Source organism: Drosophila obscura, unplaced genomic scaffold, assembly GCF_018151105.1.
Source record: "Drosophila obscura isolate BZ-5 IFL unplaced genomic scaffold, ASM1815110v1 contig_181, whole genome shotgun sequence".
In the NCBI taxonomy this organism is placed as follows: domain Eukaryota; kingdom Metazoa; phylum Arthropoda; class Insecta; order Diptera; family Drosophilidae; genus Drosophila; species Drosophila obscura.
This window is the reverse complement of record NW_024542769.1, coordinates 2278782-2292365: the sequence shown is the minus strand read 5'-3', so window position 1 is coordinate 2292365 and position 13584 is coordinate 2278782. Positions and strand designations below refer to the sequence as shown.

The 13584-nt window shown below is 46.1% G+C and overlaps 6 protein-coding genes across 9 annotated transcripts; 4 read left to right on the top strand and 2 right to left on the bottom strand.

The window, feature by feature from the left end:
• Positions 1 to 160: 160 nt before the first annotated feature.
• On the top strand, positions 161 to 6669 carry LOC111073472 (girdin). 4 transcript variants are annotated; one of them, XM_022365778.2, is made up of 10 exons: positions 161 to 647; positions 1020 to 1759; positions 1825 to 2103; positions 2159 to 4205; positions 4282 to 4520; positions 4593 to 4668; positions 4741 to 4904; positions 5082 to 5186; positions 5364 to 5795; positions 6585 to 6669. In XM_022365778.2, the coding sequence occupies exons 1-10, from the start codon at positions 579 to 581 to the stop codon at positions 6595 to 6597; spliced, it is 4164 nt and encodes a 1387-aa protein (XP_022221470.2). In that variant the 5' UTR covers positions 161 to 578; the 3' UTR covers positions 6598 to 6669. The 4 variants fall into 4 exon arrangements, with proteins under 4 accessions (XP_022221470.2, XP_022221473.2, XP_022221471.2 ...); XM_022365781.2 differs by lacking the exon at positions 6585 to 6669 and having other exon boundaries at positions 5082 to 5146; positions 5364 to 5484; XM_022365777.2 differs by lacking the exon at positions 6585 to 6669 and having other exon boundaries at positions 162 to 647; positions 5364 to 6481.
• Positions 5709 to 7636, top strand: LOC111073474. Its single transcript, XM_022365783.2, has 6 exons — positions 5709 to 5795; positions 6585 to 6652; positions 6731 to 6827; positions 6895 to 7096; positions 7159 to 7401; positions 7464 to 7636. The coding sequence occupies exons 2-6, from the start codon at positions 6620 to 6622 to the stop codon at positions 7585 to 7587; spliced, it is 699 nt and encodes a 232-aa protein (XP_022221475.2). The 5' UTR covers positions 5709 to 5795; positions 6585 to 6619; the 3' UTR covers positions 7588 to 7636.
• Positions 7637 to 7800: 164 nt separating this feature from the next.
• Positions 7801 to 8425, top strand: LOC111073476. The gene is made up of 3 exons (XM_022365785.2): positions 7801 to 7909; positions 7973 to 8112; positions 8178 to 8425. The coding sequence occupies exons 1-3, from the start codon at positions 7883 to 7885 to the stop codon at positions 8299 to 8301; spliced, it is 291 nt and encodes a 96-aa protein (XP_022221477.1). The 5' UTR covers positions 7801 to 7882; the 3' UTR covers positions 8302 to 8425.
• Positions 8417 to 9032, bottom strand: LOC111073473. Its single transcript, XM_041592639.1, has 3 exons — positions 8826 to 9032; positions 8651 to 8760; positions 8417 to 8580 (listed from the first exon to the last, which is right to left on the bottom strand). Exons 1-3 carry the CDS (start codon positions 8919 to 8921, stop codon positions 8577 to 8579), a joined length of 210 nt encoding a protein of 69 aa, XP_041448573.1. The 5' UTR covers positions 8922 to 9032; the 3' UTR covers positions 8417 to 8576.
• Positions 9033 to 9188: 156 nt separating this feature from the next.
• LOC111073475 lies at positions 9189 to 9952 on the top strand. Its single transcript, XM_022365784.2, has 2 exons — positions 9189 to 9384; positions 9449 to 9952. The coding sequence occupies exons 1-2, from the start codon at positions 9364 to 9366 to the stop codon at positions 9878 to 9880; spliced, it is 453 nt and encodes a 150-aa protein (XP_022221476.2). The 5' UTR covers positions 9189 to 9363; the 3' UTR covers positions 9881 to 9952.
• Positions 9873 to 12905, bottom strand: LOC121403745. The gene is made up of 2 exons (XM_022365782.2): positions 12476 to 12905; positions 9873 to 11154 (listed from the first exon to the last, which is right to left on the bottom strand). Exon 2 carries the CDS (start codon positions 11097 to 11099, stop codon positions 9957 to 9959), a length of 1143 nt encoding a protein of 380 aa, XP_022221474.1. The 5' UTR covers positions 11100 to 11154; positions 12476 to 12905; the 3' UTR covers positions 9873 to 9956.
• Positions 12906 to 13584: the final 679 nt, after the last annotated feature.

Genomic DNA, 13584 nt, shown 5'->3' with positions numbered 1-13584 from the left:
TTCCGGGTGGATATCGGAAAATATCGGTGCGATACTGTACGATATATTTAACAGAGTAGCAATGTGCTATTTCCTATCGATATCGGAATGGACGCAGAATCGACGTTTGCACTGGTATATTTTGGTATATTTCTGAGGGTCAGACGCGTATATTTTATCAATAAGCCCGCGGTCATACTGTTCACTGTTCTGCTTTAACTTTTTTCCATGTCTTTTTCTCTATTTATTTTTGTGCCAAGTGTTAGTTTTTCGTTCAATATAATTGCAATTTGTAGCTTGTGCTGAATCAAATCAATCCAATCTGTGTTGTGTTCACTATATTTCTGTGTACAAGCGTGTCCAAACGGCATAGATATGCCCTGCCACCCTTGGAATGTCTGGAATCCTGTGTAAGGTACTCATGATTATAAAAACAATCATTGTATTTTGGAAAAGCCGCAGCGGTGCAGCTGCCCAATTGTGACAGGTGCAGCAACGTCTGCGGCACGGCACGGCACGCGCACATATTCGCTCACGCACACACACACACAGCTATACCCATCCCTGTTTGAGAAAATCTACAAAAAACAGCAACAACAATGGCTGGTACGGCCGCGGCGACGCCAATGGAAATTGATGAATTCATAAATGGAGCACTCGTTTCTTGGGTGAGTAGAGTGAATAAACATGCCCAATATCTACTTCAAAAGTGGGCTATGTGCTTGGCATAAGTAATTCAAGTGTTCTGTTCCCAAGCCAAGTAATTCCCATGGGCACACACACGAACAGTAGCAACAAAGAGAATAACCAACCTGCTCGCTCGCTCGCATAGGCTTCCGCAGCAGCAGAGCACAGCACTCACCTGGTTGCTGCTAGCTGGTAGCAAGGTCATTGTAACTGGCTTACGACAGCTTACGGTAGAACTTTAATGCTGTTATATTCGCAGTGTGCTTTGTTTGCATGTTCGTGTCCGCTCATGGCTCTGCTCTGCTCCGTTCTCCATCTGTAATGGTTAACTTCTCTTTTTCTGCTCACCCCAGCTGGAGTCATGCCTGCCACGTGCCGAGCTTCTTGCCGGTTACACCTCGCTGCTAGATGGCCATATCATACACAGCGTTTGGCTCCAAATCGACCCGGAGCCGCAAAACAATCCCAGCGAGCTGACCGAACTGAGTGGAAAAACTTTGAGTGTGGCTAGGGCCAAGAACTTTGAGTGCATTGTTCGGAATCTGAAATCCTTGTTCGAGGAAGAGCTGGGTCAGACCATACTGGCCCTGCCCGACGCTGTCACGCTGGGCTACCATCCGGAGAGTAGGAGCGGACTGGAGCAAATGAAAACGCTGCTCACTCTGCTCCTGGGTGCGGCAGTGCAATGCCCCAACAAGGAGCTGTTTATAGCGCGCATCAAGGAGCTAGATCTGGAGACGCAGCATGCCATTGTGGCACTCATCAAACAGGTGACGGACAGCCACAGTCTGGTCCTCACCGAAGACTCGCTGGAACGGCTGTCGCCGCAGAACATGTACACGCACATCCTTCGCCTGACCAAGGAGCGAGATGTCATGTATTTGAAATGGATTGACCTGGTGTGCATGGAGCCCGAGATGACGGCCGGCGAAAACCTGGCGGAGTGCGGCCAAGGGGGTGTCAGTGTGTCGCGTTCGCCCTCGAACGGAACGGCCACCTCAACACCCTCATCGTCATCGAACTCTGAGAGCAATCACCTGGCAGTGGAGTGTGCAGACCTCAGATCGAAGAATCGCAAGCTTCGCCAGGAGCTGTATGTTGAAACGTTTTCCTTGGCTTCCCTCCTGATTGATTTGCTAATAAAGATTACTTTTACAGGGAGGAAAAGTCGGAGAACCTTCTGGAGCTGCGGGAGGAGCTGGACGAAAAGAAAGTGCGGTTTGACAGGCTGCGGCAGGAGAGTCAGGATTGGTTTTCAGAGGCTAAACGGGCATCTGCTTATCGCGACGAGGTGGACATCTTGCGCGAGCGAGCTGAGCGGGCCGATCGGCTGGAGGTCGAAGTTCAAAAGTATCGTGAGAAGCTCGGCGACTCTGATTTCTACAAGTCTCGTGTGGAGGAGCTGCGCGAAGACAACCGTGTGCTGCTGGAATCAAAGTATAAGCAATCAGAATTAGAAATTATTTTTACTAACCAAATGCATGTCCCTTAGGGAAATGCTGGAGGAGCAGTTGCAACGATACCGTAAGCGTTCGGAGCATGCCATCTCCCTGGAGTCTGAGATCATAAAATACAAGCAAAAACTAAATGACATGGCCCTGGAACGGGATGTGGATCGCTCGAAGCTGGAGGAGCTGCTGGAGGAAAATGCCCAGCTGCAGCTGGTGGCAAGGAATCTGAACTCGACGCACGAGGGCGACAAATCCTTTTCAGAGAACGAGGATGATTGCAACTCGGGGGACAACAGTCTGTCCGAGCAGCTCACTAACAATGCTCAGACGCGTGCCCTAAAGCTGGAGCTGGAGAATCGGCGGCTGACTGCCGCCTTGGAGCAGCTGAAGGAGAGCAGCTTTCACGAGTCTACCAACAAAATGTTGGAGCTGGAAAAGGAGAAAAAGAAGCTTTCGCTGAAGATCGATCAGATGCAGGAGAACATTCAGAGGCTAAACCAGCAGAATGTGGAGCTGGAGGGCGTGTTCAAGAATGCCTTGGAGGAGAACAAGAAGCTGCAAGACGCCGTGGACAGTCGCCAGAAGAGCTACGATCGCCAGAGCCTAGAGCGCGAAGTGGATCGCCAGAGGCTGGCAGATGCCGAACAGCACGCCGAGACCCTAAACAAGGAGAAGCAACGCATACAAACGCTCAATGAAAGCATTCAGCGGCGAGCGGATGACCTGGAGCGGCTGGCGGAAAGCAAGAGTAAGGAGCTGGAGCAGCATTCCGAGAAGACAAAGCAGTACGAGCAGACCAAACAAAGACTCTACGACATCGAGGCCAAAGTTTCTGCCTACGAGCGGGAGAATGCCAGTCTGCTCAAAGAGGTATCCAAACTTAAGGAGGGCAGCGAGGAGAAGTCCGTTCAGCTCGACCAAAGCATCAATCGACTGGACACGCAGACCAAAGAGATTATGAGGCTCAGCAAAGTGCTCGAGGAGACGGAGCAGGTACAGCAGAAGCTCATTGAGTTGGAGAAACAAAACCAAGAGCTGGCATCGCAACGAAACATCGATCAGGAGATGATTAACACGCTACGCGAGGACCTGGTCACTGGCACTCTGGTGACCAAGAAGGTGCGACACAATCTGGAGAAACTCGGCCTCACCGACAGCGAACCCGCAGAACTGAATGTGGAGCATGTGGTTGAGAAACTGGTGCGCAATCCAGAGACCTTTAAAACGGTGCGTGAGATTATGTTGAACGTAACACGCGAGCAGCAGGGGGAACGCGATGATGGGGAGGGTGAGGGTGGCCTAAAATCGGACATGTGTGTTCTATGCCATCGGCAAGAGATCTTCACAGTGGAGAAGAACATTGAGCTGGCCCCGTCCAGCTCTTCTCAGGAACTGCGCTTTGAGCACAAGCCTAGGCCGAGTCCTGTCCGGGAATCCGCCGAGCTGGTCCGTGTGAAGGATTGCAACACTCAGCTGCAGACCGAAAACGCCCGCCTGAGTGTGGATGTGGCTGCTTTGGGCTCACAGATCACTTCCCTGAATACCCAGCACGTGGCCCTGCAGCTGGCAAACTCCCAGCTGGCCGCGGAGAAGGACACGCTGCTCAAAGACATCGACTCCCTGCAGCAGGTGCACAAAAATGCGCTGCAAGATCAGGTGACACTTCAGTGTCTGCACGACCAGCTCTCCGCTGAATACGAATCTCTGAACAAGGACAAGGAGCAGCTGAAGGCAGCGGTTCGAGATTTGCGCCAGGAGTTGCGCGACACCCGCGAACAGCAAGCGGCTTTGGAGCAGCGTATTGAGGAGCTCACAGCTCAAAATGGCAGCATGAAGAACTGCAGCGAGGATCTCTCTATCTTGCGCACCGAGCACTCGAAGCTCACCGATGACTTCCGCAATCTGTTTGCCACCAGCGACCGCTTCAAGAACGAATACAAGAACATCCAGGAGCAGTACAAAATGGTACGCATGGAGCACAGCAGCCTCAAGCTTCAGAACACGGAGCTCACGGGAGAGCTCAACACGAAAAGTGATCAAGTGCGTCTGCTGCAAATGGAGTACAGCAAGGTTCAGCAGCGCTGTGAAGTAAGTATCAACCGATCAGCTGTGTATTTTCCCTGGCATCATGCAATGGCATGGCAATCATGACACTCACTTTCAGATGCTCATACAAAACAACGGCGATCTGGACTCTGAGCGCAAGGCACTAATGGACAATGTTTCGCAGCTGCTCTCCCAGTATCAAGAGCTGTTGGCCATTTCCCTGGAGGACAAGAAGCATTTTCATGAGGAAGAGAAGAACTACACCGAGCGGGTGCACAGTCTCAAGCGGCAAAAGGAGAAGCTTGAGGAGAAAATCATGGAGCACTATAAAAAGTCCGAGACGACAGTGCATAAGAAGTGAGTGCTGCCACAAGGCCAAATACACTTGTAATTCGAATTTTCTAATGGTTTCCACCAACCCTCCCCAAGAAAACCCTTTGCCATCAGTCTGGTACGCCGTGTGAAGAAGGCTAGCTCCGATCTAATGAACAAAGTGCCCAGTCGAGTAGGTTTGAGCAGAGAGTAGCCCGTGAAAGACGCTGAACATTGAAGAATTCTCATATGATTTGTTTTGCAGAACCGTCGCTCCTGGGTAGATGATGCTCGTACCAATTCGCAATTTGTTATTGGGTCCGAGTCGGGTGGCAACGAATCGGACAACAGCAACGAAGAGCCCCTGTCCATTGCCTCCGATACGCATTTGCTGCAGCGAAACATACCACTTCGTCAGAGCCTGCAGCGGTAAGCACGCCCTTCCGATACGATTCGAATCGAGTACATATAAGGTTTATTGGATAATATAATGTTGGGGATGTGGATCTTATTCTATTTACATGTACATATACACACAACAACCCGCACACCACCAACAACGCACCACCACACGCACAATACAAAAATCGAACACTCCTCGAGTAGGGATTTGCTGGATAACTCGATCCAACGTGGCGGCGCCGTGCGTAGTAGCTTGCAGGCACAGAAACGTACGGATTTGAATAACTCACGTAGAAATAGCGTGCACGGGTATGCGCTTTTACATGTGTAACAATCTCTCGTACCTCTTCCTACTACTACTACTACTACTGTATCCCTATTTCCCATTTCCCATACCCCAACACTTCCACTGCCCTGTCGCTGTCGTTGTTATTCGGTCACCTCATAATTTAAATGAAAAGCTAACATTTCGCTTTGGAATTGCAGAAGCCTTGAAGCGCCAGACGTGACTGGCAGCAGCCTAACCCTAGGCACAGCCGGCTCCCGTCGCACTGTGTATCTCATTGACGAACACCAGAAGTTACCCGACGGCTCCAGCCCTGGATCTAACGCCCAACAGCAGCAGTCGGCCAGCGCCAGTGGAGCCAGCAGTGCCGGAACACCAACGCCCAACGCAGAACCTCAGACCCCACAAAAGAATAACGACAACAACTGCAACAGCAGTAGTTCAGGCCCAGCCACGTTCCTCATGTACAATCGCATCAACACCACGATTGGGGGAGCATCCACGACTACAGACCAAAGTCCGCTGCTACCAGCTGCGGCCAGTGGCAGTGAAAGGGGAAGTGTCTCTGGCACTCCCACTCAAGATGATAAGTCTGGCCGAAAACGAAGCGAGGACAAGAGCAATAGCATCTGGTATGAGTACGGCTGCGTCTAGAAATACAAATATATAATCAGTATACACACGTCCACAACTTGAACTTGAATTTAAATTGAATGCATTTGCTGACGAAGTATTATTTCGTTTTAGACATTACGAATTTATTTTTACTAATTTACTAATATTAGAACATCGATGTTGCCTTAAGCTTAAGTAAGTGGAACGAGTATAAAGTGCTTCTTAAACTGCTATGTTTTACCTTAAGAAATGTTTTACAATTAGCTTATGTACTATACCTATACCTATAGCTATGCCTTTACCTATATATCTATAGTTTGTATCTATTTATGTAACTGATAAACTCTGAAACAAGCAAGACTACGCGGCAACTTTGCGAATTAATGACTACTACCCAGTTTACACCTTTATACACATAACAAACAATTAGCTATACCTTATACGATGCCCACTTTCGTTGATAAGAACTATTTACTAGCAATATGTACACATATGTATCTATTTAGCGTACTCGAATCTATGTATTCCTATAAATTGTATACTACTATGCTCGTACCCTGCTAAACAGCTCAGCTAACAAATGCGCCTTCAATTTGTGAATATATTTTTATATAAATTACGTGTAGCCTTGTTCGTTCGTACGACTATTTATTGATGCAGCAGAGCCTGATGATAGCGCAATAAAAACATGCATAAATATATATATATGTATATCTCGTAGTGTGTGTGTGTTTTGGGCAGCCTTTTAAGATAAGAATTACGATGATGTTCTCGAGCTACATATAAGATAAATCCTCTGCTCACAGCATTTTAGTATGAATAACGATTAAAGACAAAAAACATGTGGTTGAAGGCGGTAATTCTAGTTCCACTGGTAACTATCCTGGCCAAGCCCACTCCTGGTGCGGATTCTTAGCTACAATTTGTGGCTACATATTTTCCTCAATTCAAGATTTTTGCCCAATACGCGGCGTCCACTTGCGGAGTGTGTCAGACGGTCAGCCAAACGGCGTGCCATAGTGAAAACACCTTTTCCGCATGCATGTCAGGTTAGTATACACAACATGCATAGATGTATCTGGGGAATCGTAAATAAAAGCATAATTTCACTTCCAGGAGTCCCACTAAGTGATATAATTAACTGCCCGCCCAATTACTTTTGCACCGATGGTAAGTACACTTGCTATGAGAATGCTGACCCAGTATGCAAAGCGGATGAAGCAAGCACAACAGTGAAGCCTTGGACTGCTGAGGAAGGCTGCCAGCAAGCCACAAAATCGGGCTTTCAAACAAACGAAAATGATCCCACATGCACTACGTAAGTACATATTCTGAAAGAGTTACCGCCGAAAGAAAACTAAAACCCCAACCTATTCACAGTTACCTGTATTGCTCAGTCGCAGCGGATGGCACTTTCGAAAGCGCTACAATCATGAAATGCAAATCTAACCAATACTATGATGCGTCCTTACCAGGATGTACGTCCACAAAACCCGATGGGTGTACTGCAGTGGCAACCGAACCACCGACAACCACTCAAAAACCTTGGAGCGCTGCGGAAACCTGCCTAACAGTGACAAAATCTAGTACATTTGTGAACGAAGATGATCCCACATGCGCCACGTAAGTATATATTTTTAGTAGTTCGACATAAGCTCTAAACTAAACTGCATATTTTCTTACAGCTACCTTTTCTGTTATGTTTCAAATGGAGTAGCTACGCCGCTGATCAAAACTTGTCCAGCAGCGATTCCCTACTTTGATCCGATAACGCAATGCAGTGCCACGAAACCAGACAATTGTACATAAAAATACGGTTTCAATTATATTTTTGTACCCAGTTGGGTATTGATGTATCTACTTTCCGAGTTTCTTGAAAAGGCCAACTTATCTGGGTCAATTCCAGCGAAAATACTAATTACGCTTAGCATGATATCATTAAATGTGAAACCTAAATAAGTCCGCCATAAAAGTTTATCAGTGTACCATGGTGCGAAGAGATATAAAAGACCATATAGATTAAGAATTTCAGACTTATAAGACCACTCTGTGGCCTGTTCTAAGTTGCCATACTGCAAAGTTAAGTGGTAGGAAAAAGATCATCATGTGGGCGAAGCTTATTTTATCACTAGTGAGTAGCAAGGATAGGCCTGGGGACGTACATCTTAAACATTTTAAATATTAAATATTGCAGCTTCTGGTGCAATGCTTGGCTGCACACCCAGCACCCGAATTAGATGACCAAATCTCACAGGAATGGAGTGCCGAAAAGACCTGCCTGGATGTGACTAAATCGGCTTCATTTGAAAATCAAAACGATCCCACTTGCGGCAGGTAAACAGTGATATTTTTCTGTACCTTTTCCAAACTACGAAACTAAACTCTTATTTGACTTGCAGTTACGTCTTTTGTTATGTGTTAAATGGAGAAGCTAGGCCGCTGATCAGTACCTGTAAAGAGTCCTTGTATTATGATGCAACATTACACTACTGCTCTGCCACAAAGCCGCAGGGATGTATATAGTACAGTGTACAAGAAGCGAGTTCCCCTAAAATCGCCTAGCCCCCACCATTTTATTCAACAACATGGAAGAGATTTCCCTTCCCACTAAATAATATTCTTGGGCAATTAACATATTGGAATTTAAACAAAAACAAATGTATCTTTAATTTGACCGTTTTTAAGCAACTCGCGGGGCGCTCGGCCTGGCATGAGTCGGTATCAGAGTTGTAAAATTCATTGGTGTTGCAGAAGTATAACCAACCCAGGTAATCTAAGCTCAATTTAAAGCAATACACCTACCTGAAATTGGAAAATTTCGTACATTAATAATTCCCATTTAACGCAAAATCAACAATAAAGCTAGACTCACTGTCTGCAGGTTGAATCACTCTCCACCCGAAAGTATCCATTTTGTCGTAACGTTGAACAATAAACATCAACATTTAGTGGAGATATCGTATCATCAGGTACACAAGAAGGCTGAAAGAAGTGAAATGCAATGCGAAATTGTCACGGAAAATAACGAATGAAATCAAATCACTCACTGAGGAGGTCTTTTGGGGAGAACCAATTTTGACCAGCGTGCAAAAATTTGCTTCGGGACACGAAGTCGACCGTTTCCCGGTTAAAGCAGAATCCATAGCTGGTCTCGTTTACGCACGCATAGTGTCTATCTGTCTATAGATTCAATTCTGTCTGTCTGAGTGCACAATTTGAGCAGCCAGCGGATCGACCGAGAGCCGTTTGGAGAAACGGGAAAGAAATGTGTGAAATTGACTTTACTATTAGCTTTACTCACTTTTAAAATAATATTTGCACGCATGTCTATTTAGCGCGAAGGTCTAGTTTCTTGTCATCGAGGGCAGATCTTCTGCCAATCCGTTTTATAGGAGTCTAGGCTTAGCAGAAGTGGGTGTGGTTTGCTTACATAAAGATAAGAAAGATACACGCTCAAGGTTCTGGACCGAACCCCAAATTATTCGGGCCGCTAAAACCATATTCGGCAGTGCTGACGAAAGTGCTAAAAATGTGATGTCTTCCGAGATCGCGGACCATTCGTAAAAGATTAGTTACGACGAAAAGATGTACAAGTGCGTTGTTCTGGTGAGTGCTTCCAAAGTGGTCATAATGAGAGAGATTGTTTGACTTGTTGTGTCTGAACGTTTAGTTGGTCCTTGTGGCGCTGCAGGGGAGTTTGATCTGGTCTGCCTGCGATGTGTGCCAGTCTAATGGGGCCGCTTGCATAAATCAGACCTCGTACAACCTGTGCTTTGGCGGCAGCAAGCCCAATACCGCACAGACCTTCACGTGCACGGATGGCCTGGTCTGCACAGATCAGCCAATTATTTGCTTCCAGCGCAGCGAAACTCCGGCCAGCTGCGGCGATACCGATAGCTGTGGCCAGTGTGGACCCAACTACACTTTCGCTTGCACCTCCCGTTCCACGTTCGCCTTCTGCTTCGGCGCCACCAAGCCTACGAACGTTACCGGCAGCTGCCCCACAAGCTACTTCTGCGATGCCTCTACCCAGGAGATTTGCGTATCGAAGACTACAGATGATTCGATCATATGCCATTTGGACAACCCCATCGTACTCTAGAAGCTAATTTTATATATTTACATGCAATTTTAAAAGTATGAATGGAAAAGTAAACGAAATAAAACGCTAAATAAGGCTAAAAATCGATTGAATCATCAACATCTTCCGATTCTTTGCTGTTCAGCCAGGAGCGTGCAATCCTCAGCGAGGGCAATCTAAAGCGCCACTCCTCGCAGCAATGCTCGTATATATTTTCGCCCAACTGCAGCAGCTCTACAGCAAAGCGCCGCTCGTCATCTTTCCAGTTACGATCCTCGGCTCCACCGAACATTTCCATGCGCACCAGAGCGGCCACAGTGGGTCCCAGATACTTCTTTATGCCGTTGTATAGCTGCGGCTTAGTCATGTTTGTCGAGGAGCTTGACGGTTGAGCTCTACTGGTGGATGGTATGGACGCCTGCTTCAAGTGCGCATTCTCTTCTGAAAGCTTTAACATCTCTAACTTTAGTTTGTTGTATTCCAGCTGAAGTTGGCATTCCTTCGACGTTGATAGCGTTTGCATATCTGATTCAGGAACGGCAGTATCTTCTTCTTCACCCACAGTCATTTCCAGACTTTGCTCTATGGGAAACGAGGGTTCCTCAATTATTGGGCGTGAACTGATTTTACTAATAATTGGCTTGTAAATTTCCTCTGTTTGCGTTTTCAATCCATTTCGAGGCAAGTCAATTATTCTTGGTGGAATTTTAGTACTGATTTGGTGCTCCTGCTCCTGCTCTGTCCTCAAAGTCACCATCCGCCTTTTGATTGCTCTCTCTGGCAAGCTTGTAGCAGGTCTCTTATTTACCAATCGATCCAAGCTAATTACGTCTTCAATGGCATCCGTATCAAATCCAAGAGGACACTCAAATCCCTCTGGTGGTTTCAGATGTGCTGAGATGGGAGAAGGCAGTTTTACAAGCATTGCCTCGCCGTTCTCGTCGATAGATTCAAAGTCCCACGCGAGATCCTTGTTCACTCGCATCAACGTCGGCGTCTGCTTGGCAATAAGTCGGTCCATTTTATAGTTCATGAAGCACTCAAGGCGAAAATGACGTGCACACACAGCCCGGTTGGCCAGCTTACCATGAGATACTTTTAAAATCTCTTCATTGGCGCAAATTTGTAGCCATTTCTCCAATTGTCGCGGGTCACGTACGGGAAACTTGAAGAAGTGCATGGATGGATTGCGGTTTGAAGAGACTTTACAATCTCGAAAAGTGCAACGAGTGCCGCCCATTGTACATTAATTATGACTTTTAATGTGACATTTACTTTTTGCAATGAGCGGATTGCTGCAAGAGACGAAACAAACAGAGGGTTAGTTAGAGATGATAGACCGCCGTTGGAGGAGTGTGTGCATAAAGTGTGGCAATTAAGAGTTTCGCGTATCTACCAGATGCAGATATAAGCAAGATACACTGTGCACCAGAGGCATGCTGCATGCTGCTGCCCAGATTGGACTGCATTAAAAACGTGCGTTTTCCTCAATGGGTTCTCCCATTCCCCGTCCCCGCCCCTTCATCAATAGGGGAAACTCGTGACAAGGCATTTTCCAAGCCACTAATGAGTGGATGGAGTGGGGAGAGAGAGAGAGAGGTCTCCAACCTTATTGGGGATCCTCTCCCCTGCAGTAGAATGCACATCCGATCGACAGGCAGCAGCAGCCTTTTATTTCTGCTGAGATTTTAGTTTTTTGCGCCAGAGCCAAAGCCAAAAGTAAACTTTCTCCTTTAATAGGGGGGACCCATACCCAATACCCAATACCGATCCACATCCATTGAATGGCCATTTATTAGCCGCGCTGGGCAACAGTACAGTTTTTCCTATAGATGGAAATGGAATTTCCTTCTCCAAATGGCGGCTGCTGCTGCAAGATGGGTTATTGTTATGGCTAGGTCTCATTTTCATTGCCAGCTCCCCACAGGCGGCGGTTAATGAGGCAAGTTGTTTGGTTGGATTTTGGGATTGGTGCCAAACAGAGAGAGAGAGGGAGAGAGAGAGAGAGAGATAATCCTCTGACATTTGAAATATTTATGGTTCGCTGCATGAGGCATTCCTAGACAGTAGCAACTCGGTCTATGCCATTCTCTCAGTAAATCAAATCAATCACTTGAAGCGTTGCGGCTGATCTTTAATCTAATCTAAGCATATTGCTTTAGCACTTCCATTGATCATCTCTGTCGCTGCTCAGCGCTGGTTCTTTGTCTTGCCAAAGATTCAATCCACATATTTCGAAATGCCGCTGCCGCACATTTGTCTGCTGCCGTTATACGATGTTTCACAAAAGTCGCGCCAACTGAATCTCCCGCATTAGTGACCAGCCAACAGACATGGCTTGGCATGGCGACATGTATGGGTATATTCTGGATTCTGGATGTTGTATCATTTCCCCCAAAGTTATCTCACAGCGTGAGTCAAGAAGTTGGGGGCCTGGCTTTGGCACTTATACCAGAATATGGTACGAATACGAGTGAGTGTATATTACGGCTTGGCGGGAGTTTTTTTTTTTATAGCGACGGCCAACATTTAAGTACCGCTAAGAAACAAGTTCCACTGTTTTCGATGTTTGGCAATGAAAAAAAAAGGAAAGAAAGAAAAACGAAGCGCACTTACACTTTTACAAGCACTGCCAGGGGTTTACTTTACGAGGAGGATAAAGGACATTCAACTGGGCAGCTGGTTTGGCCAGCACTGTTTGCCCTGCGCCCGTGTTTTTACAATCACTGCACACGTGTGTGTGGCTTGGGGTTTGGTGAGCACTTTGCGAGCGAAAAACGCACCGAACTGCACGCGACAACCAATGAAAGACGCAGATTTTTTGCTGCTGCAGGTCCAAGCATAGGATAGGTGGTCCCAGCAGTGCAGATCCGAAATCCGAAATCCAAATCTGAATCCGAGGCAGAGGCTTCGTTTGCGTTTACGTTTGCATTTTCGTTGGTGTTTTCGGCAGGTATGGTATGTAAAAACAAACGAGGCGAGACCTGCTGACAGCTAATTGGGGAAAATTTTAAGTCAAATTTATTAATATTTTTTGTCATCGAGGGCAGGGCACTATCGATAGTATCGATGTTTTGCTGCTATCCGCTACTTTCGACGGTTTTGCGACTATCATGTTAGTATCGAGCTACAGTTCTTGCGCTTCTGATATGTTTGGATTGGCTGCTATAAAATACGAAGACAAATTTTTAAATAAATCGACAGGTGGCATCTGATTTTTACAATGGACAAGTTCCCAAAAGGTTTCAATGGTTTTTTATTAATTATTTGAGCCCGATACTATTACGACAGTATCGATTGTTTTTTCAAAACATTCAAAACTATCGATGGCTCAACTATCAATCGTTTGACAGCTCTAGTTTCAATAAAATATATCGCTGACCCACAGAAATATATCCAAATATTATCAAAAAATACCGCAAATATACTGACGGCCACGATAAGACGTTGATATTCCTCGATTTTGATATTCCGTTTAATAGTACAAGCTAGTTGGCCCTCTCAGCCCTAAACAAATAATTTTTTATCCGATTTATCAATCAATTTTGTACAAGACTGGCTATTTTTTAGAACTCCTTTTCATTGGATTGTTTACATAATAGGGTTCAAACAAAAACGGCCAAAGCATACAACGTAAATGTTGACTAAATGTGACGTCATTGTTGCTGGTCAACCAAGTTTCTTCTATGCGTGTGGGCTTGTGTATACCGTATTTCCTTTAATTG